This window comes from Onychostoma macrolepis, chromosome 07, assembly GCF_012432095.1.
Source record: "Onychostoma macrolepis isolate SWU-2019 chromosome 07, ASM1243209v1, whole genome shotgun sequence".
NCBI lineage: Eukaryota > Metazoa > Chordata > Actinopteri > Cypriniformes > Cyprinidae > Onychostoma > Onychostoma macrolepis.
This window is the reverse complement of record NC_081161.1, coordinates 41,329,478-41,351,963: the sequence shown is the minus strand read 5'-3', so window position 1 is coordinate 41,351,963 and position 22,486 is coordinate 41,329,478. Positions and strand designations below refer to the sequence as shown.

General features: G+C 35.4%; 1 protein-coding gene across 5 annotated transcripts in view; it reads left to right on the top strand.

Moving 5' to 3' along the window:
* The window catches only part of LOC131543563 (cell migration-inducing and hyaluronan-binding protein-like), a 141,644-nt gene that overhangs the window by 92,896 nt on the left and 26,262 nt on the right, over positions 1 to 22,486 (top strand). For all 5 annotated transcript variants that reach the window (XM_058781022.1, XM_058781025.1, XM_058781023.1 and 2 more), the window contains 3 exons: positions 14,644 to 14,813; positions 18,683 to 18,892; positions 21,843 to 22,048. In XM_058781022.1, the coding sequence (XP_058637005.1) occupies positions 14,644 to 14,813; positions 18,683 to 18,892; positions 21,843 to 22,048 (586 nt within the window). The remainder of the gene's footprint in view (positions 1 to 14,643; positions 14,814 to 18,682; positions 18,893 to 21,842; positions 22,049 to 22,486) is intronic.

The window sequence follows — 22,486 nt, the reverse complement described above, 5'->3', positions numbered from 1 at the left end:
ATATCTACCATGGTAAAATCCACTGTTTTGAAAAGTGCACTCTGCTCATTGTGAGGTCTGTAGAAATTTGAATCCACCCAGCAATAGTGGACAAACTTAGACAAGATGTTCCACAAATCTCTTTAAACTCGCTGCTTTCAGTCAGATATTTGCAAATGGCATATCAATGGATAGAGAGTGGCTTATTTAAATCTGAATGAGTGCATTCCATGCACATAAAGGACACATTTCTGTTTGCTGATGCAGCTGTTGGGTTGAATTAAGGCAGGTATGGATTTCATAAGGGATTTAAATGAAGCATATTGACATGAAGCGGCTGTATTTGCAGTCTTGTGCACGCATTTGCTGCGTTTTTAGACTTCTCAGTGAAATGGAAATGCATAGTGAGAGAACTATTTTTTTGTAATTAGGTTTAAAATTAAATATATCTATAATCAACATTTCTCTCATTTCTATGAAAAGGATGTCATCTTTGATCTATATGTGTGTTGTCTATTTTTTTGTTTTTTAACTTATACATTTTTAATGAGGTTTATACTTTAAAGTAATGAAAATTTGCTGAACATTTACTCACTCTCAGGCCATCCAAGATGTAAAAGAGTTAGCATTACATTAAAATTTAACATTACATTACTTGCTCACCAATGAATCCTCTGCAGTGAATGGGTGCCGTCAGAATGGGAAACATTGCAGACTTTGGCTTATCAAGATGTTAACTGATGGACTGGAGCGGTGTGGATTACCTGTGGATTATTGTGATGTTTTTATCAGCTGTTTGGACTCTCATTCTGACGGCACCCATTCACTGCAGAGGATCCATTGGTGAGCAAGTGATGTAAAGTTAAATTTCTCCAAATCTGATGAAGAAACAAACTCATCTACATTTTGGATGGCCTGAGGGTGAGCACATTTTCATTTTTGGATGAACTGTGCTTTTAAACATGAAAAAATGCCATGGGTTAAGAAACATTAACATAATTCAAGATAAATTCAAGATTCAATTCTTATTATCTGCTAAACTTTTGCGTCTGGAAATAAGGTAGGAAAACTAAACTTCATTCAGGATATGTTCTCTAAAAACAAGTCAGTTTAAATTATGTTTTAAAAGTTTAAATAATTTTACTGGACAATAAGACAAAAAGGATTAATCATTTTTTGCTGCATTGTATTACTACAAGCAGTAGGATTTGAATTCATCATGTTTCTGATAAATAACTATGCAAATCAAGCACGTCTGCAGTCAACTTTCAAATCTCACAGATAATTGCTCTCTCTGAAGATGTTGTGGTGTGAACAGTCTCCCATTACCTGCTCATACTAAACACACGCAACTGTTCTGCGCACAGAAAGGACACAATGTACTTTTGCATTCTTTGAACAATTTGCCCTTATTATTTGTGCAGTGACTCAGGACTGCTGACAGATCCCATCAATCCAGTCCACATCTCTACCTCAAACAATCTGCTTTTTTTTCTCTCCAGTGTTTTTTACTGATGCATGCCAGACAGAAAATTAAACCAGACAGAATCTAGATTCACTTATAATGTTTTGCTCTGAAAGTCATTACAGTCTGTACAAAGTGTGTGTGAAGTTTCCACATTGTCTGTAATTGTTTAATGACGCTGTTAGCGACATTTTCCATTTTGATAACTTCCGCTGGACTGCTGTGTTTTATTCAACTCAGAAAAGGGCCATAATGGATGTATTTTAACAGCAAAAAAAATCACCTTTAACTCTTGTGCTGTGCTGAAAATCTTTTACCTAAATTGGTGTTCCCTGTCAAAAATAGCCAGCCTTTTAAAGATGCCTTGTAAATCTCTCATTATGCTAAATTATCACCAAGTCTTGAATTGTCAACATGTCTTCTTTCAATTAGCACAGATTTTGTATTTCTTTTTGGAACAGATTAGTCAGTCCTCATTGCTCTGAGCTTTTGCACCTCGGTTTCTGAGTGAAAAGAGCATTATTTGTGGATAGTTTTGGCAATGTTCACTGAAAAACTGAGGTGCATAACCTCAGATCAGTGACGACTACAATCACTCAGTTCCAAAAAGAAATAAAAACCTGTGCTAATTGAAAGAAAACAATGTGACAAAATTTTTCACAAGCAACACAAGAAGTGTAACAAAGGCACAAATATATCAACAAAAAAAAGTTTTTAAAAAGTCAGTAAGTCCAATGCGATAATATGAACTACTAGCACTTCCAGGAAAAAGAAAATCCTTGCAAAGTCAAAATGACTAGAACAGTACATGAGGGTTAATCAAATAAAATGCATCCGTGTAATCATTTCCACATTGCATGGTAAGAAAACCTGCAGGCACAGTAAATCATTTCTGAACATTTCTTTTACACCTGCAAAACAAATGTCAGCTGCATTGTTGATCCTTTGTAATTTGGTTGCAAAAGGGCATATTACAGAAGCGTGCTGTCTTCAGTCTTAAAGGTCCCATGAAATCATAATTGAAGTTTTTTGGGTGTTAGTATTAATATGTTAGTCTTAAGGTTATCTGTATGCCAGTGTGCCCCAAAACAGTGACAAAATTTGCATTTAGAAGATATAAGCATTCAAAGCTTGCAGTTTGTCACTTTTTTGACGTCACATCGTACTTCATCTTCTCATCAAACTTTCTGTCCAATCAAATGCTCTCTAGAATTCGAAGCGCCCGCCCTCACATTATAGACGCTGAAGCTGCGGCTGAAATAGTATATTATAATAAATATTTTATAGCAATATGGATGAGATTGTGGCTGTCATACCCTGTCAAATGTGGCTTTACGGAGCTCAACGGCTCTGAGCGACTTATCCCAAGCTGTGATATAAACAAACGCTATTTGCTATTTTAAAAAGGGGTGGGGCTGCTTGATATGTCCCGCCCTGTCTTCCTGTTTCAGTTAAAATGACGTCAACACATAGAATAATGCTGCGTGTTTCAAAGCATTTCTGGGGAAGTTCAGTGTTCTAAATGGCATTTTAACTGAAATCACCATGGTTACTAAAAAGATTCTAATTTAGAATGTTCCTGTAATACAACGTCAAGGGACTATGTTGTTGATATCCAAACATCTCTAAAGCAAATGCAATATTCCAATTTGTTTCTTAAAAGAGTTGAGCAATGGAATGTCTTTGTTATTGGAATATGAGACCGGAATATTCCACATAATATTTCACAGACTTTGAATGGAACGCAGCATTTGTAGCAGTTAGAACACCTCCCAATAGCTTCGACATTTTTCCAAAACATTCCAAAGCAGTCTTTTCTAAACATATCAGAAAGTCAGCAGTGTTTTCTTATTGGATAAGATGCATAGTTTGCGCTCAGGTTCTTTTTTGCTGTTTAGAGAGCCTAGGAAAGGTGTGATTTCTCATAACACCTATTTCCAGTAGTACTTCTCAGATAATAGGGAAATTCCATGTGTGATATTCTGTAGAGAAAAATGCTTTAATCCCCAAATAGCCTACTATATTAAACAAAATATATAGCAGAAGCCTATATGATATGAAAAGCATGTTGTTTCAAACACAGTCAGTCCAAATCCACCACATGTAATGAGGAATTAGCCAGCTCGGTTACTTTGCATGACATTGCCAAGCATTGCTCATATTTAATAAGCAGTTTGGCTTTAATATTTTGCTTTTTCATTGAGGATTTTCCAAAGAGCCTTTTCCTCTGTCCATACATTACGTTGCGGGACATCAGTGTAATTGTGCCTGTCAAGTAATAGCAAGACATTTCCTCTTTTCAGACACTGTCTCTTTATTTCTAAAGCGCCTTCATGTTTTCTTTTTGGTGGAGTAGACTGTATGTGGCTTGTTAAATGTATGTTTTTAATGTTCTGAATAATTAATCCAGCTTTCCATTACAATCAAACACAGAACGTCTGGAAACAAAGGCTAGTGCTTTATGTCTTTCTTTGCATCTTTTGCATATCAAAGGAACTAAATAATTAAAAGAGGACACATAATTGTAGTTCAAGCAATCTAATTAAAAAAAAAAAATGAAAAAAAATCTATGTGTGATAGTGTAAGATAGTTCAGCTATTTTTATATGCCAAGAGTTGTCAAAGTCATCAAAGAATTACAGCTCAAAGTTGAATTAAATCAAATTGAATCACTGAAGCTAAAACAACAAATGCATGACAAACTAGTTTAAGGAAACAGAACCTTTCACACGTCCGGCAGGTATGAGACATAATCCTTATTATTATTTTATCATTATTCTTTTGTTTTTATTCAGCCATTATCAGCCTTTAAACTGGCAATAAAACGTTTACCAAGCCACATCGCTTCAATCCCAGTATACATTTACCCAACTATTATCAAAAGTATTCTAAATAAATACATCAAAACATTTTCTTGCGACCTTACGTGAAGTAATGACAAAATGCATTATGAAGAAGAATTGGAGCTGTTCTGCAGCTGCATTAGAGCTAATATTAGCATCATGCTTCATAAAACAATTTATGAGATTAATAGTACACTTTTACTCAGAACTCACTTTAAACCACCATCGTTTGTAATAACTTCCTTTTGCGATCACATGTGGAATTTGGTCGTTTACTGTTGTTAAAATATGCTATTTATAGCCTTTTATATCGGTGCATAAATTAGCATTTCAGACGTACACATTCATTTAAAAAAATCACATACAGACCATATCTATCGTAATCGTGTGTTTATTATCTAATATAATCTATAGTGGCTGTTGTCATGTTTATTTCTGCTGTGTAAAAGCCTTAACATGTATGCTCTGCTGAAACTCACGTTGTTTGATGTTACAACCGCCTCTCCGTTCTTAAGTTGCCAGGTATACATTTCAAGTATAATACACATTAGTAAAAGGATCTATTTTAATTTTTATTTGTCTATATACACTTTTGGCGGCCATGGTAAAAGTAGCCCAAAAAAACGCAAACCACGGCTCTGTAATTTTTCCCGCGACTGTATTTTCAAAATAGCCCACTTGTGCCGCTATCGTTACCCTGGCAACACTGGTTCGCTGTCCCCTCATCACACAATGATAGATAACCTTCCGCACTGCGATGATGGGAAGTTGGGGTCAAACCTTATCAAACGATTAATCTGCGTTAAAAAAAATATTAACGTTGACACCCCTAATATATATATATATATGCATTTTATATAAGCCCATTTATTAATTATAGGTATGGCAGATTTCCACCAAATTTATCCAAACAAACAAACAAAAATATTATTATTATTTATTTATGTATGTATTTATTCATTCATTCATTCATTCATTCATTCATTCAATTTAATCTAAAGTGACTTACAGTATAGTGTGTTCAAGCTGTGCATTTTATCAGTACATGCATTCTTTGGTAATCAAACCTGCAACCTTGTCAGATTTTTGCATATTAAAAATGTAAAATAAGTTAAATAAAAATGTTTTAAAAAATAGTAAAAAAATGTGCTGTACTGTTAAAAGGTTTGGGGTCGGTAAAAGACTCTTATGCTTAACAAGGCTGCATTTATTTGATTGAAAATACAGTAAAAATAGTAATATTGTGAAATACAAGTTCCATCCGTTACATAGTTCAATGATTCGGTGTTTCCCGAAACCATAGTTCAAACAAACATTCGCAAACAGCGCCACAAACTTACGTGGTTGGAACTACAGCTCTCGACCTGTGGTTAGAAGCATAGAAGCATCTTGTTAGTAAGACATATGGGCTTAAATAAATATGCTCTTGGGCACAATAAGCCAGCTAACATGCAGTACAATCTATATATTCCATTCTATCTTAATATAGAATTTTAATCTGTGTGTTTTTGCACGTCCTTGATAAGCGCCGTTTTTGAACAGTGCGCATGTACATATATACCCAAGGGAACTCCAGAGGATGACGTAAGAGGGAACCCACAATAAATCAGTCATCAAATAAACCAAAACGACAGGGAACAAAAAATATTAAATTAGTCATCAGGTGCCATGTTCAATACAGCAGCATCTCAGAGATCTCTAATTAGTTAAATGGCAGAAGTTATTCCTCAACCACATGCGTGTGATGCCATTGACACTGGCCCTATGTTGTTGAACTAATGTGATTCAATTGACGGAGATACGACCGTTTTTGTGAAACAGTCGTGACTAGCTAGTTTGTTTCCAGTGCAGATTAATGGTGGTTAATCAGCGAGTTACTTCATTGCATAACTGCGGGAACATATTTTATCTGGGGGGTGCTGGGGGGCGGGGCCATGGTGGGGGATTTTTGACAAAATCCTATAAACAGCTCAAACTCTTATAGATTAACATGAAGATGTAGCCTATATGGAACCAATATAGCTATATTTGTGCTTTTATGATTTTAGTTCAATATTTTTTTTCTTTAATTATTATTATTTATTATTATTATTATTATTTCTACTATTATTTAAGGGGATTTTACTAAATAGGCTATTACCATCGCTGATACGCAAAAGTTTTGGTCAATGCACTTTATCAAATTCTCTCATCAGAAACAACAAAGTGCAGATGTACTTACGTGCGATGTAAGAGATTAAGTCATCATACACTGCAGACAACATCACTGATTATAGCTTATAGTTTTTTAGAGTGCTTACACTCACGCTTCAGTAATATTCTTTGATAATGTAAATGTTCTTTGTTCGCTGTATAATTTGTTCGTTGTTTGAATAATAATGAACATGCGTGTTATAATTAAACTTAAAATGTCTTTTTATTAAATGTGATCAGGTTAAATTCAGATTCAGTCTCATTAAAATATTTTGTCATAATATGGATAGCCTACTTGCCTAAAACATTATGATGAGTGTAGTTAATAGATTACATTAGGCTACAGATTAGACTACAGTGGTTTGAGCACGTTTGACCAGAGACTAAGTGGGAACGCGCCGCGAGGCGCGCAGGAAAAATACAACCGCACTAGGCTATATATTTGTGGTCAGTTTAATAAATAATCACAAAAATGAAGTATATTGGGGATGATCAAGGGAAAAAGCGGTGGGGGGTGCTGCAGCAACCTCAGCAGCCCTAGTTCCCGCGGCCATGCTCCGTTGTACGGTTGCACGCTCTTCCAGGAGAAATGCCCATACAAGGAGTTCCACCCTTCATGACGTCATGAAGAGCCATGGTCGAAAAAAACTTTACGAAACTGGAAGGAGTGTATTTGGCACAGAAATACTCTGTCATACGTCCAAATCATTTTTTGAAACTTTGGCCAGGTTTAGCATGAGAATCCAACTCTTTAACAGTGTAAATAACTCAGAATATGCATGAAGTACTGTACCTGTAGCATTAAACCCTCCCTTTAAATGCTAATATCCGTGTAATCAATGTTACTACTTTATTTCATTACGTTGACAACCACCAAAGATGCCTTTTGTTTTGCACAGAAAAGCATCACTCAAATTTTCTTCTGGAAAAGTAAAAGTCTAGTTATTGAATGTCATCATGTATTGTGTGACAGTTTTCTGTCTATACTGCCAGTTTGCTGATCTCAGTTGTTGTACAACATCACTTGGTGTCACCTGACGCCTACTTCATTACTATAGCAACCAGCACAGTGCTGCCAAAAATGACTGTCTGTACCACCTGGACACGCAGAGCCAGTTTGATTCCTTACAAATGAACAATTGAATCTGAAAAACTGTCCATCATATGAACATGCCTCCTAATGGGAGCAGGTTTTGCTGAGAAATGTGCTCGTGTGTGCAGGAAAACTCTCGTTCTGTGGTAGTTGCTTAGACTTTGTTGTTGTTTTCCAAACTTCACACTTTTTTTGATCTGTTTCTTTTAGCCTCTCATCTGTCTTTTCATCTCTCGCTTTCTGTCTCTCTCCAAAACAACTGTTTCAACATCATTAAAAGCATTTCCAGCTGTTCCATTGTTGATTCCTCATCTCAAGCCTCCTCATAATTTTTTGTGACAGCTCTCCGTTCAGCAGACAGGATGGATCTATTTTAAGAGCCAAGTCAGTTCCTCGCTCCTTCAGCGGAGTGACTCATGCCACCAGACAAAGCTGCTGTTTATTAAACCCCAATAATATCTATTCCTGTCATTGCACAAGTTGCTCTGTGCAGGTAAACGTCGCTGGTTCACTTGGACAACTGTATTTATCACATTGTCTAAACCATGACAGTTAGCTGAGTGCATTGCATTTTGGAAATGTTGTTTCATTGTCAAGTCATAATGCAACATGCATGGCTGTGTAATGGGAATATATTTATGTTAGGAAGGTCTTCAGCGGCGTCATGCAAAGTTGTCTATAATGCATAGAGACTTGCATCATCTGGAAACCATCTTATATTTTAATTGTCATATTTGAGTAAACATCTGTCAGATGAAAAGGCACACACATTGAATAGATGTATACATGAATGCATTTGGCTGATGCATTTATCTAAAGTGACTTAGTGCATTTTATCAGTACATGCATTCTTTGATAATCAAACCTGCCATCTTGACATGTCTAGTGCCATTGGATCTATATAGAAAAGCATCAACAATAAAAGAAAAGAGAGTGAATGAAAAATGAGTGATGCTCGCCATTTATAGCATGCGATATTATGCTGTTGCTTTAATGTTTAGGCATTAAAGCAACAGCATAATATGTAGGTGTATATATACACTTACATGTAATTTATTCCTGTGATGCAAAGCTGAATTTTCAGCATCATTACTCAAGTCGTCAGTGTCACATGATCCTTCAGAAATCATTCTAATATGCTGATTTGCAGGTCAAATAATATATTATATATTTGCATTGTATATAAGCCCATTTATTAATTATAGCTATGAAAGATCTCCATTTTAATATTTTTTAATATTGTATATTGTATATACAGTGTGTATATACAATTATATTTTGTGTGTGTGTATACATACATACACACACACCAAACACAAACACACATACACATGATCCTTCAGAAATCAATCTAATATTCTAATATGCTGATTTGCATTCTTAAACGCTTGATTGCTATTTTGAAAATAATATTTATTCTTAGTATCAACACTGAAAACAGTTGTGATGCTTGATATGTTTGTGAAAATCTTGATCCAATTTTTTTTAACATTTATTTGAAATAGGAATCTTTCATAACATTAAAACACAGCTTCAACAGTCACATTTGATACATGAATGCATCTTTGCTGAATAAAAGATTTAATTTCTTTCTTTCTAACCCCAAATTTTTAAATAGTAGTGTACATTTTTATTGTCATTACATTACTTTAGTCACATATAAGTAACTTAACTAACAAAGATATACCAGATATTGAAAAAACAGATATGAAATAATCACTTACAAAATGACAGTTAGTCCTTAAGACTGGATATGAGTAATTTGAACAATTTCTGTGCAATGTGAGCAAAAAAATTATATTCTGGACTCTATGGCTCAGCTTCCATCTTCAGTGTAAGTTTACTGTTTTGTGTGTGTGTGTGTGTGTGTGTGTGCAACCAGTGTCTGTCGAATGGGAATTAACATCTCACTTCGGATACAGTTTGTTCCATAACTGAATTAAAGATAATGAGGTGTTACTCTCTATATAAATATATATATCTATGATGTTACTAAGATTACAGGTCAAGGTCTGCTCAGCTTGTGTGCACGTCACTGTGACACACACACACACACACACACACACACACACACACACACTAATTAAAGATGGACACAACTGGAACTGTATTGAAAGTCTGCTCACGTAGGTCCTTCTGCCAGCAACCCCTGGCTGTTCGTTGTGTGTGTGTGTGTGTGTGTGACAGTGAATGTGTGTGTTTACTGGGCAATTTCTCAATAGAGCCCATAATTAAGACCTTAATGGCACCGAATGCATGTCTGCTTGAGAATCAAGGCCTGGATGTGTGCATGCGCACGTGTTTGCGCACCGAGACCTCTGACGAAGTAGAGGTCGCGCATTCATTATCCGCCGGGGTCGTAATTTGTCTCGACTGCCTGCTCGATTAGAGCAGGTTTGCATTGCACGTGGGCGACGGCAAACAAGGGAAAATGTCACAAAAACAAAGCGCCTGGTGTATTCATCACGACGAATTCAAAGATGCGTGTTGCTGATACGGCGCTAATGATGCTCTCACAGGAGATTGATGGCGAGCGCTTGTCTCTCCATGTTTCTGTCTCTGATGCGGAAGTGTAGGACGCTCTCTCACTTTAAGACTGTTATGAAAGCCATTAGACAGTTTTCCAGCCCTGAGGAAACTCATTTAATCCTCTTCAGTTGTCTATGGAGATGCCTGTCTCATGCTGAGCGAACACGAGTGTTTGTTTGTCGGAACGCGTATTGCTCGGCATTAGAAAAGAGCTCGATTGTATCAAGTGTGCGAATCACACAGTGGAAGCGTTTTAAGGCGTCGTAGGCGCACTTACAACACAAAAGGCTGTTCAGAAATGTTCAGCGTGATTATTCTGTCTTCTGAAATGCCTTCATAGACCAAATTTGTATAAAACAATGCCTGAATGGGTCCCACTTTATATTAGGTGGCCTTAACTACTATGTACTTACATTTAAATTAATCATTTGATACAATGCACTTATTGTGTACATACATGTTTTTACATTGTACTTATATTTTTTAAAATACCTGTATGTAGTTACATCTGTAATTAATTCTGTAATTACATTTATAATTACACTGTTGACCCATCCCTTACACCTTAACCCACCCTCAAACCTACCCAGACCACCAAACCTGTCCCTAACCTTACCCATATAACACCTCAATAGCAGCAAAAGTGTTTTGCAATACAATAAGTACATTGTACTTATTTTTTGATGTAAGTACATAGTAGTTAAGGCCACCTAATATAAAGTGTGACCCCTGAATGCATTGCCATATGTTCATTGAAAAACGAAGGCGGACAGAACAAGAGAAATGTTGATTATACACCTCATACACCGAAAGATATAGCTTATGCATTTTTATACATATTAGAGTTTATTGTTGGCTTGGCAGGATTTTAACATCAAACTCCTATATGATTGGACACCCTTGTGTATTATTAATGTTTGGAGCAAGTTTAAAAGGTTTCATATTTTATTACATTATAAAATGTGAGGTTTTTCTTTTTATTATTGTATATTATTTTTGTATATTTATTATTTTATTTTATATTATTTTATTTTTGTTTATTATTATTTATTATTAATATTATAAAATATGATTTAAATTTTATTTTGTTGATTGTGCACATCATTCAGCACTGAAACATATTATGTATATTATAGTATTTATAAAATATAGAGTTTTTTATTTTAGTTTCTATTTTGATTTATTTTATATAATTTTATGACTGGACAGCATTATGTATTAATGTTTGAAGCAAGTTCTAAAGGTTTCATGTTACATTATAAAATATGAGTTATTTTATTTTAATTGCTATTTTATATTATATTGTTTTTATTTTGTATATTTATTTTTATTTTAGATTATTTTATTATTTATTTATAAATTTTATTGATTATAAAATATTTTTTTATTTTTATTTTTTATTATATTTAATATTATAAAAATTGTTTTGTTATTTTATTGTATTTTATTTTATTGTTTATATGAAGCAAAACGCTAGCCTTATAATGCATAACTAATACAAGTTCACTTCTCAAAAGTAGTCCCACTGTTAAAAGGACAATTTAAATGACTTTTCATCTCAAAATGTTTATACAAATGTGATAAACTTAACCAAGAATATTCTTTTAATTAGGAGGATCAGACTCGCCCAAACCCGCCCATCGTCCCACCCTGATTGGATCATTCCATTTGTTTATAAGTGAAGGCAATCATGTGTTGATGGAGCATCGTTCTGTGTGCATGTGTCATTTAGCTGGGTGTTGATGGGCGGTGAGTATTTTTGCTTGGCTGTGAATTAGGTGTCGATGTTTTTTTGGTGGAGTATGTAAGTATTTTGGTTGTGTGGGTGTGGATGTGTAGTCACAGGACGAGTGTGTGCATGTGTGTGTGTATGAGGGTCTGTGCTTGTACACTTCTTTCCTTTTTCCATCCCATTTTTCAAAACACCTCGTCTGTTCACACTCTCTTTGGGAACTGAATGAATGCATGTGATGAATCCTCAATGAATCATTATTTTAAAATGATTCTGATTCAGTTGAACTGATGAGCCTCATTTAAATCTGTCGACGTTTAGCAAAGTGCAAGCAACCGGCCAGAACACTGTCTAATAAACTGCTAAATGTAGTGAGCCAGATTCAAACTCCTATTGCCTGCATGAGCACCAAAGCTCATTGTGTCAGAGCAAATGCACTAACTACTAGGAAATTGTTCAGACTTAATACATAGATTTTGACTCAGTGGGATTTGCAGGTTCCTCTGTGTGTGTGTGTGTGTGTGTGATGGAAAGAGACCCATCTGTTGGATTCGCCCCACTATTGGCCAGGAAGCAGTTTCAATCTGTTGACCCCTGTTTGTTCTGAACTTTGACCCGTTCCTCATCTGTGTGTTTGGTGCCAGCTGGCCATCAGCTCATTTGATGGTGATTCTAAGCATGTGGATACACTGAGGTGTGTGATTGAAATAGATCAGCATTCATCTTATCAGCATGCAGGCAATGAAATGGCGTGCAACAATTAGGCAGCTGCAGACTGCTGTTTGTTTTTAAATGAAAACAGTCAGGGATATGAAATCTGTCTTCATTTTAGAAACCCAAAAGAGTTTCTTTCTAAGCTCAGGAAATTCAAGTTCTCAATTAAGTGAATAGGGAGGATTTTGATTAGACATTTTGGAGCTCATAATGAAATGGATTGCAGACTTTTGATATTTGACTACACCTGGAGACTTTAGCCAGCTTTCATCCAAGGATTATTATTATTATGTTATTTCTTTCTTTCTTTATTTATTTGTTTTGCGGAAGAAGGTTTAGCAGATCATAATGTTTAACTATAGTGCATAAATTCTATGTTAATGCTTCAAATATTGCTAAAACACTTTTTGATGTGAACTCAAATTAATATTGTGTCACATGACAGAATTAGCACCCATGTTCATAGTGTTGCTCCTGTTAAAGCACTGTTTCTCTGTCATTTTTAAAGGAGTGTTATATTTTTATTATTAAATTGTATTTGAAATGAATTCATATAATTAAATTTATGGACCCTAAAAATTATTAATTATATAATTATAATTTTTTAAATTATAATTAATGATTTTTAATTATATTATATAGTAATATTGCTTGATTAATTGATTTTTATTTTATCTTTTTTTATGGACCCTAAAGTCTTACATACAGGACAATACAAAAAGCACAAAATTATGTATGTAAATAGCTTCGATAAAACAGGCTGGAGACAGCAAATTTCACAATTTTTATGCATTTTCACTTTGACTATTACAGAATTGCACAAAAAGTGGTTGGAGATTTAGTTTTGAGTTCTCTTCTGAAATGTATGAAATTATTAAAGTCGTTTACACAGGAAAATCTGAGAAGTAGAAGACTCTGGCAAAGATCTCTATGTGCCAAGGAGAAGCATTTGAGGAATTAAAGAGATCTGGTTTGTGATTTCTCTTTCCTCTGGGTCTCTTTCTCCGTGTCCTGCTCCTGTGCCAGACACATCTGTAAGTCTCCCTTGATTGTTAGACAGACTCAAGGTCTGGCCGTATAGTGACTGTAGTCATTTTAAAAATGAATAAATGAGCGTTGAGAGGATCTCATCCATTAGGAGGAGCAATTTGTCAACATGGCCCAGTCTATCGGGACGTGTCGGAGGAAGACAATGTGGGAAAGGAGAGAGCTGGGCATCCCTGTTTGTGATTATCCGATGAGCTCTGAGTCCTGGAGCCTCTTCAGCCCAGTATCTGGGTCAGGCAGGAAGAATGTCTGAGGGTGGAATGACATCTCTCTCTTTCTCTCTGTCCCTCTACGCCTTCTCCAATTTGAGCCATGAAATTCCCACAAAAATATATGATAACTCAAGAATTGTCTCACTTGCTCTCCCTCATTTGGCCTATTTTTCCCTCTCGGCTTTTCTCATATATATCTGCATGTATTGTTTCTCTCCTAATCTCTTTTTCTCTGTATGCCTGCTGCCGGATCTCAGTCCGGCTGCAGAACTTGTGGTGTCCAGAAACTCTGAGAACTTCATATATTATGTGTGAGACTGTCTTTTTCTGAAGGAGGAGGAAGACAAACAGATCAGACAATGATTGATTGAGATATATATCTGGGGCTGGGGGAATTTCTAAGCACCATGGTATATGTCTGTAAAAACTATGGTAACCATGATACATGTCCAAATATTATGCTTTTTAGTATCATTTTTGGGATGGCAATAAAATGCAATTAAAAATACTTTTCTATGGAAATTTGTCTTAGTACACATACACAAAATACTGTTGTTCTGCTTCAAATGATATAAATTACACAAAAATATAAAATTAGGCATTATGTACAAATTATATGCAACATTCCACACTTAATTTTTTGATTAAGTGCATCATCCAGGTATATAAAGTGGACTTGTTTTATTTGTAATTTTCAGTGTGAACGCACTGCTTGCACTATTTACACTACAAACCAACACAACACAGAATAGTGCACGAGTATGCAATTTGGGAAGCACCTATTATAAAAGATTACGTAGCTGAGGTGTGATGAAGTTGTGTGTGTATGTCCTCCAGGTAAACCAGCGTACCTTCACATCGGAGAGGAGGTGGATGGTGTGGACATGCGGGCAGAGGTCGGACTGCTGACTCGCAACATTTTGATCAGAGGCGAGATGGAGCCGACCTGTTACGGCAACGAAGCCTGCAAGTTCTTCTCCTTTGACACGTTTGGTGGCCATCTTAAGGTAACCCAACCCTCCTGTCACTTCAAACACGCATTTCTTTGTTAAATACCATCTACCGTTGTCTTGTAGTGCCTCCATCCGTCCACTAGCTCACCTGAACATGGATGTTCACACCCTCAGAATGAGATATTACAGCGATGGCACCTCTAGCTAGCCATTAACACTCTGTCAAACTAGCAGAACGGACATTTTTTTTGGCTTTGGCTCCTGCGAAGGGCCTGTCAGTGTGCATGTGTGTGTGTGTATGTGATGGGGCGACTCAAGCGTCTGACCTCTCTAGTAATTGGCCCAGATCTGACTGTTCCTTTCCCCTCCTCACCTTCGCTGTCATGCAGAAGGTTGGCCCGTTTCTCCACTCAAGAAGAAATTTCCATGTGCAACAACTAGGCCATCCTGTCTTTCAAGTTGTGAGGAAACTGCTTTTGCCAAAACCTGCCTCACAGTAATGATTTTACAAGTGATAAATGTTCAAATAAGTAAATTGTTGTAATTCTTGCTAATAAAGAATAGTAGCCCAAAAATATAAATTCTGTCATCGTTTACTAAACCTCATGTCCTTCCAAATCCATGGCTCTCAACAGTGTATTTGTATTAGTATTTATTACTTAAATAATTACTGCTAGGATATTTAATTTCACAGACTATTTTGAAGTCTTTGAGGCATTGCATTTTTGTTCATGTTTATTGTTTGTTTTAGTCTCCGCCTAGAAGCAACCATTTAACAACACCCTAGAAACCAGACTATTCTCGAAACTCCTTAGCAATCATTCAGAATAACTTGAGCTTAAACAGATGAATATTTTGATACTCGATTAATCTAAAGATTATTAGAACGACTAATCAACGAATCGCCGATTATTTCACAGATTAATCAGTAGGCACTGATCGATTATTCAGCTTTTATAATTAATTTAAAATGTTGAGTTATACATATGCTAAACATTTTAATATATATGTAGAGCTGCTCTAAAGCAGAAAATCAAGTTGTAATTTCAGCTGAAATGACACTGACACTGTTTTTTCATGTTTAATAAAGTAAAGCTGTGTACTTTAAAGTAATCTATTGTATAAAGCGCTATATGAATAAATGCTACGTGAATTTACTGGATTGCCGATTGCAGAGCCACATCTCTATGATCAGATGCTTTCTTAACTGCTGTTTTCTCACTGCTGTCAGGTTTATGTGTTTATTTTGTTATTGAGAGAAAATCACACATCCATCTAAATGCTGCTCTCAGCAGCGTCGGGATATTCACTAACAGTAAACCACTGCTTGCTTATATCGAGCTTCTTTTTTCCCCCTAAATGAAGAACGACAAAGAACTTCGCCATGAGCGTTTCGGGGCCTTCACACGACAGCATTTTCTGTTTGTAGTTTTGTAAAACTTTCCCAAACTCTTGTTCTTCTTTTGCTTTTAATGATGGCTGGCAAACCAACTTAAAGGAGCATTACCGCCACCTACTGGACTGGAGAGTGGACAGAAGATTGACAGGAAAAAAACACACACACACTAAATTATCTCAATTAACCCAGTATTTCTCAGATAATTCATTAGGAGACTACAAACTTTCTCAGATGTTTCCCCAAGCAAATTCTCTTGTGTCATGTTTTGTTTTCCAATTTGCATCTCTAACTTTATTCTCCGGTACCATTTCTTGTGCATTGCAGCAGGTGTGAAGTCCAGTCTTCCTATTCTATGTAATGTTAGATTTAATACAGTATGGCTTATTCTAAGATGTTTAATTATCATCTCCTCCTTTGGGTTCCTGTTCAGCCTCATACTCATGCCTACATGTTTTTGTCGTCCTGTGTCGTCTATGTCCCAATATTCCTACCATATTTTGTGCATACGATCCTTTAGAATAGTTTTATTCTCTGCTCTACTTAATGGTATTTGTATATCAACTATTTCATGTTTTATTATTTCTTTTGCGAAAAGATCCACACTCTCATTTCTTTGCTCCCCTACTTGGGCAGGAACCTTTCCCAAACTCTTCTGGTTTGGCTTCGTTTGTACTATGACATAGCGCTGTGTCTTCTTAATTGGATTGCATGTGGGAAAGCTGAATCACAGTCTTGCTCTACTGCGCCACACTGGTCAAACCGTATTATTGCAGGCCCTCACATTAGGTTATATGAGATCAAAAAACTGTTCAACAACAAAAATATTGGTGACGGGCTCATGAATGGTTTAATTATTTGGTTGGAATGAGTACAGTAATTTAATGAGAGCTGTAGCTGTGTTTGGGTCATCATGTCAGTCAAAAATGCTCTTCACTCACACACCCATTTGAAAACATATTCGGCCTGCTTGTTTAGAGCAATGAACCCACTGACACACTTAACACCCGACCGGACTATTTGGGCTTGTGTTATGGTTTTCAACCACAAGGGAGGTCATAAAAACCGCCTTCCGAGGCCGTACTGTCACATTCTTATGATATTTGCCAGGCAGCTAATCTAATTTATGAAACATTTAGAGAAATGTCAGGCCGGGGTGAAACCATACAGTTGGCCATCCAAAAAGATGAAAGACATTAATTGGAGCCAAAGTGTGCCGCCTTCCCCTGGGAAACGTCAAATCATCTTACTTTCACTCACATTCTACTGCATCGCGCAGATATGACGTGCAACATATTTCACGTCCTTTGACTTGAAACGATCTGATGTAGGTTACAAAAAAGGCAGTGGTGAAATCCGAAAGCGAACATTCTGCCAGACGTGCGAGAACGAGAGAAGAGAGGAAATCAATCTAGCTGACACCTTTACTTCCCGCCCCTGTATATATTCACACATAGACTGGAGTGCATGTCTCAAATCTTATTCTGAAAGGGTGATGATATTTACATTTCTCACTTTTGATGTTCTTTCATCTAGATTCTCATGTTTCAGATTTCGAATTTCCATGTTAAGGAGCACAACTTGCATAGACCCTGGGACCACTTGTGATCAGATCACCCAACTAAAATATTAATACACAAATTAATAGAATGGAATCTTTTGTTCTTTGTTTCAGGGATTCTAAAACTTTTTTTTGTCAGCCGAACCCCTTTGAGTTAAAATATTTACTTGAAACACTGAAAAAAGTTGGCGTAGAAAAATTTTCACTCAGAAATTGCTAGTAAATTTCAGAATTAATTACAAATAAATGCCAAGTAAGACACTGAATTGAAAATGAAACTTTGAAAAATATTTTTACAATAACTTAAAATCATAAAAAAGTATATGTTTGAATAATTTAACAACACACTTGCATGTTCAAGGTTTTCTGATGTCAGTTAATGGTCGCATAAAGCATGTTTCCGCCACAGAATAAAAAAATAAAAAAGGTAGTTGCTACTTTTTTTACACACAATTTTGACTTTTTTCTTGCAATTCTGCTTTGCTTTCTCGCAAATTCTGATTTCACATTTCGCAAGTTTGACTTTTTTTTTTTTTTTTTTTTTTTTTGTCATTTTTGAGTTTACATTTTGTAATTCTGACTTTTTTCTAAGAATTCCGAGTTTTCATCTCACGTTTTTGAAGCATCTCATCTTGCGGGTTTTTTTTTTTGTGCAACTGAATAAAAAATAAAAAAGCTAATTGCAACTTTTTTATCTCACAGTTCTGACAGTTCTGCAGTTTTTCTCTCAGAACTGCAAAAAAAAGTCACAATTGTGAGATATGAACTGCTATTGTGAGAAAGAAGTCCAAATTGTGAGATAAAAGTTGCAGTTAGCTTCCATACAAACATGACATACAGGCAAACAAGTAAATATTTTTTAGCACCCAAGACAGATATGAATATCATTAAAAGCCATAAATAGCACCGTTAAAGTCAAAAATAGCACAAAAGAGTGATTTTTCCTGCTTATGTTTTATTCTTCAGGCGGAGCGAGGATTCCGCTCGGTGCATGTGGAAGGGGTGGAGTTTAAGCACATGGGGCAGCAGTCTATGGGTCACTACCCAATCCACTTCCATATGAACGGGGATGTGGATGAGAAGGGAGGCTACAACCCGCCAACTTATGTGAAAGACCTGTCCATTCATCACACCTTCTCCCGATGCGTCACCGTCCACGGCACCAACGGGCTGCTGGTGAGTTTCAGACACAGAGGTTATGTGTGAATGAAGATAACCATTAATATAATGGAATCCATAGTGCTTTATTTTGATAGAATGGAATGTTTTGTTTATCATTCCCTCAGTCTTCACACAGCACTGGGACACAATATTTACTAAAAATTCACTGAAATAGTAAAAAAATATCTAAGCATCCATAAAACAGCAAAATTATTTGAGAAGCAAAATATATAAGATAAGACTTAATATAAGAGAAGTGAGAAATATACCTTTTACTTTAAGTATAAACTAATCTAGTGAGTTGGCAAACAATTTGCCAATGAAGTATGAAAAATAAATCATGTTAATGGTGCATATCTGAAAAGTAGTTTAAGACAGGTTAAAAAAAGTTAACAATATGGATGGATTAGTATAAATATCTAAACATCCTTAAAACAAGATACATTTACATGAAAAGCAAATTTGAACATTTTTGTTTTGTATGAATATCTTAAAATGCAAGATAAATGTACTTGAAGATTTTTTTTCTTTTCTTTAAATATCTAAGAATCCCTAAATCAAGGTTAAATTTACTTGAGAAGCTCATTTTAATTTAATTTTTTTTTTTATTATTTTGTATCAGTATATAAAAATTCTTTAAACAAAATCAGTTTACTTGAGAAATATTTTTATCTGTATAAATACGTGAAATACTTCAAACACTATACATTTTCTTGAGAAGAAATGAGACTTTCAGGATTTTCAGAGAATGGATTTTGAATTAAGCTTTTTGCAACCCTTTTATGTAACCAAGACCGGTAGTTTAAGACAGGTTAAAAGCAGAAAGCCTGAAAGGTCTATAAAACCTCAATATGGCTGAATGCCTTCCTGCAGTAGCTGCTCCTCCATTCTTAGTGATCTCTAGCTGTCAATCATCTGTCTGATTTTGATTGACAGGCCACACCCCTTTGCTTTTTGCAAGACTTAAATTGAAGCTTTAGGGATGGAAAGCAGGCAAGTCAGGAAACTAAATCTTGTAGTCAAAACCTTGTAATTGACAAACTAGGCTTTCTGTTTCACACTTGCATGATATCCAGCTGTTTTGCAGATAGTGATGCCATCTAGTATTGTTTACATCATATCAGAGCTGAAAAGAGTACTTGGCTTCTTTTGACTCTCTCTAGTTAAATGAAATATGGATTGTCAGAGCTCAACAGAACAGGAATGTGAATCTGCAATTTATTGCGTCGCAGTCCGTCCTTGGCTTTTCTAAAGCACGGAGCTGCTGTTCAAACACTTCTCGAAGATGTTGGAGCGCTACTGTAAGCTGCTTTATTTTCTTCACAGGAGGCGAGGTGAAAGGTTACGGTACACTGAAGCCGCATTATGCATTCGTGATAGCATGCTACAATTTTATTTTGGAGCCAGCGGGGGGATGCACCAACCTCAGAGCTCTGACGTGAATAACTCTTTGATGAGGGTTGCCTCTAATGCGTTTAACAAGGCTAAATGTTCTTCTGCCCAGCAGTAGTTGTGTTACACACTGAGACGGTTTACAATTCACCTATTTCTTTGAAAGGATTAATGGAATTGCTTTCTGTCCCAAAAACCATGTTTGTTTGCCAGCACTCACTGAGTAGATGATGTTTCCATCAGCGTCGTATTTGATGGCAAAAAGTGCAGCATTTCGGCTTCACCTGAGGCTTTTAGAAATGTGTATTCACAGCAGGTGTTCGAAAATAGAAGATAGCTGACATCTTTTATGGAAACATCTTGTAGTGGGTTTTATGTTGAGTTGTTAGTTAACATGAGCATTACATAAAGGAATAGAAATGGTTTGTCCTTCCAAACCTGTGTTTCTTCTACAACATGCAAAAAGGATGGATGTGCAAACTTTTTAGTTTGATAATGTTTTTTATTTAATATGTTGTATTTTTAAGGGATTTTTATAGTACTAAATTAAATTTATTGAATAGTTATGCTCCATTTATTAACTGTTAACCACTTTTTAAGCATAGACCTGAAAATAAAATTTCCAGCATAAACTGCCGTAAATCTTGAATGCATTTAAGTCATAGAAGCTTAATTGACAAAATACTATTTTTATTTATTTAGTTTTAGTCTAAAACTGTGTGAAAATCTAACCCATAAATTTAAAGAAGTTGTGTTCCAAATTTAAGGCTGATATCTTAAAAAAATAGTTTTCAGTACGTTTTTGTTTGGTGCGCAATAACCAAACTTTTCCACTGTATGAAATTCACTTTCTATTCAGTTCCGATGTGGCCATTTTTGACTGCAAACAGAACAAGGTTTTTTTTAGGACCATTTAACCTTTTTTTGTGTGTGGTCACATAGCAAGCGCCAAAACCTTTACCAAGTTTCGTACCAATTCAGATGAAGTAAAAAATCTTTTTTTAAAAACCACAATGTTATTTTATTTTATTTATTTATTTATTTTGGTTAAAAATGACCGAACATCACCTTCATGTCCAAACTTTGTGGATGGGGATTTAAACTATAAAGCTTCAAAATACAGCCTACAATTTGCAAATATGACTCTCCATGCTCCATATGCTCCATATTTAATTTTTTGAAAGCCATTTTTCAAGAGAAATATTCACAGACGAAAATCCTCTGCTTCCATTTTTGATTCTGATTAATTTCTTCTGTTACATGCAAAAGATGTTGGATGGATATCAAAACTTTGTGAATGGGGATTTAAATTATCAAGCTTCAAAAAGCAGCATAAAATTGATCAATAAAGCTTGTCAACTATGTTTTAAGCCGTTTTAAATTAAAATATTCACAGACGAAGACTCTCTTTTTCCATTTTTGATTCTGATTGATTTGAACAGTAAATGATGAGTCATTGGGTATTCTTTTAGTTAGTTTTCACTGATCTTTATGTGAAGTTTTCAATATTTGCCTCATTACAGTTGCTAAAAACCTCATCTTCTGTTTTCTAATGTTGTTAATTTTCCGCTAGGTGAAGGATGTTGTCGGCTATGATGCTTTAGGACACTGTTTCTTCACTGAGGATGGACCGGAGGAGAGGAACACATTTGACCATTGTCTGGGTCTGCTGGTGAAGGCGAGCACACTGCTGCCCTCCGACAGAGACAGCAAGATGTGCCGTGACATAACCAACGGAGCTTATCCTGGATACGTGGCCAAACCGCGCCAGGACTGCAGGTAACACTCACTGAATGGTGTGGATGATTTTACCTCAAGAAACCCGAGAATATGTCACCCTAAAATGAAAAGAATGAACTAAGAAATTCTGTTTGGCCTTAGGAATATGGAGCCAATTCTAGGATCAAAACTAAAAATAGATATATAAAATAGACATACTGTAGATCAGAATTTCAGAATTATAGATATAGATCAGTTATATATATATATATATATATATATATATATATATATATATATATATATACATATACATATACATATAGTCATGGCTTTTATTTTAAAAAGCTTTTATTTTCAGTTTTCACAATTTTTTAATAATTTTGTTATTTTGTCATTTTATTAGTTTTTTTATTATTTAAATATTACTATTTAGGTTTATTTTTATTTTATTTATTTATCAATTTTAGTTTTTATTTATTCAGTATAGTAATTTTA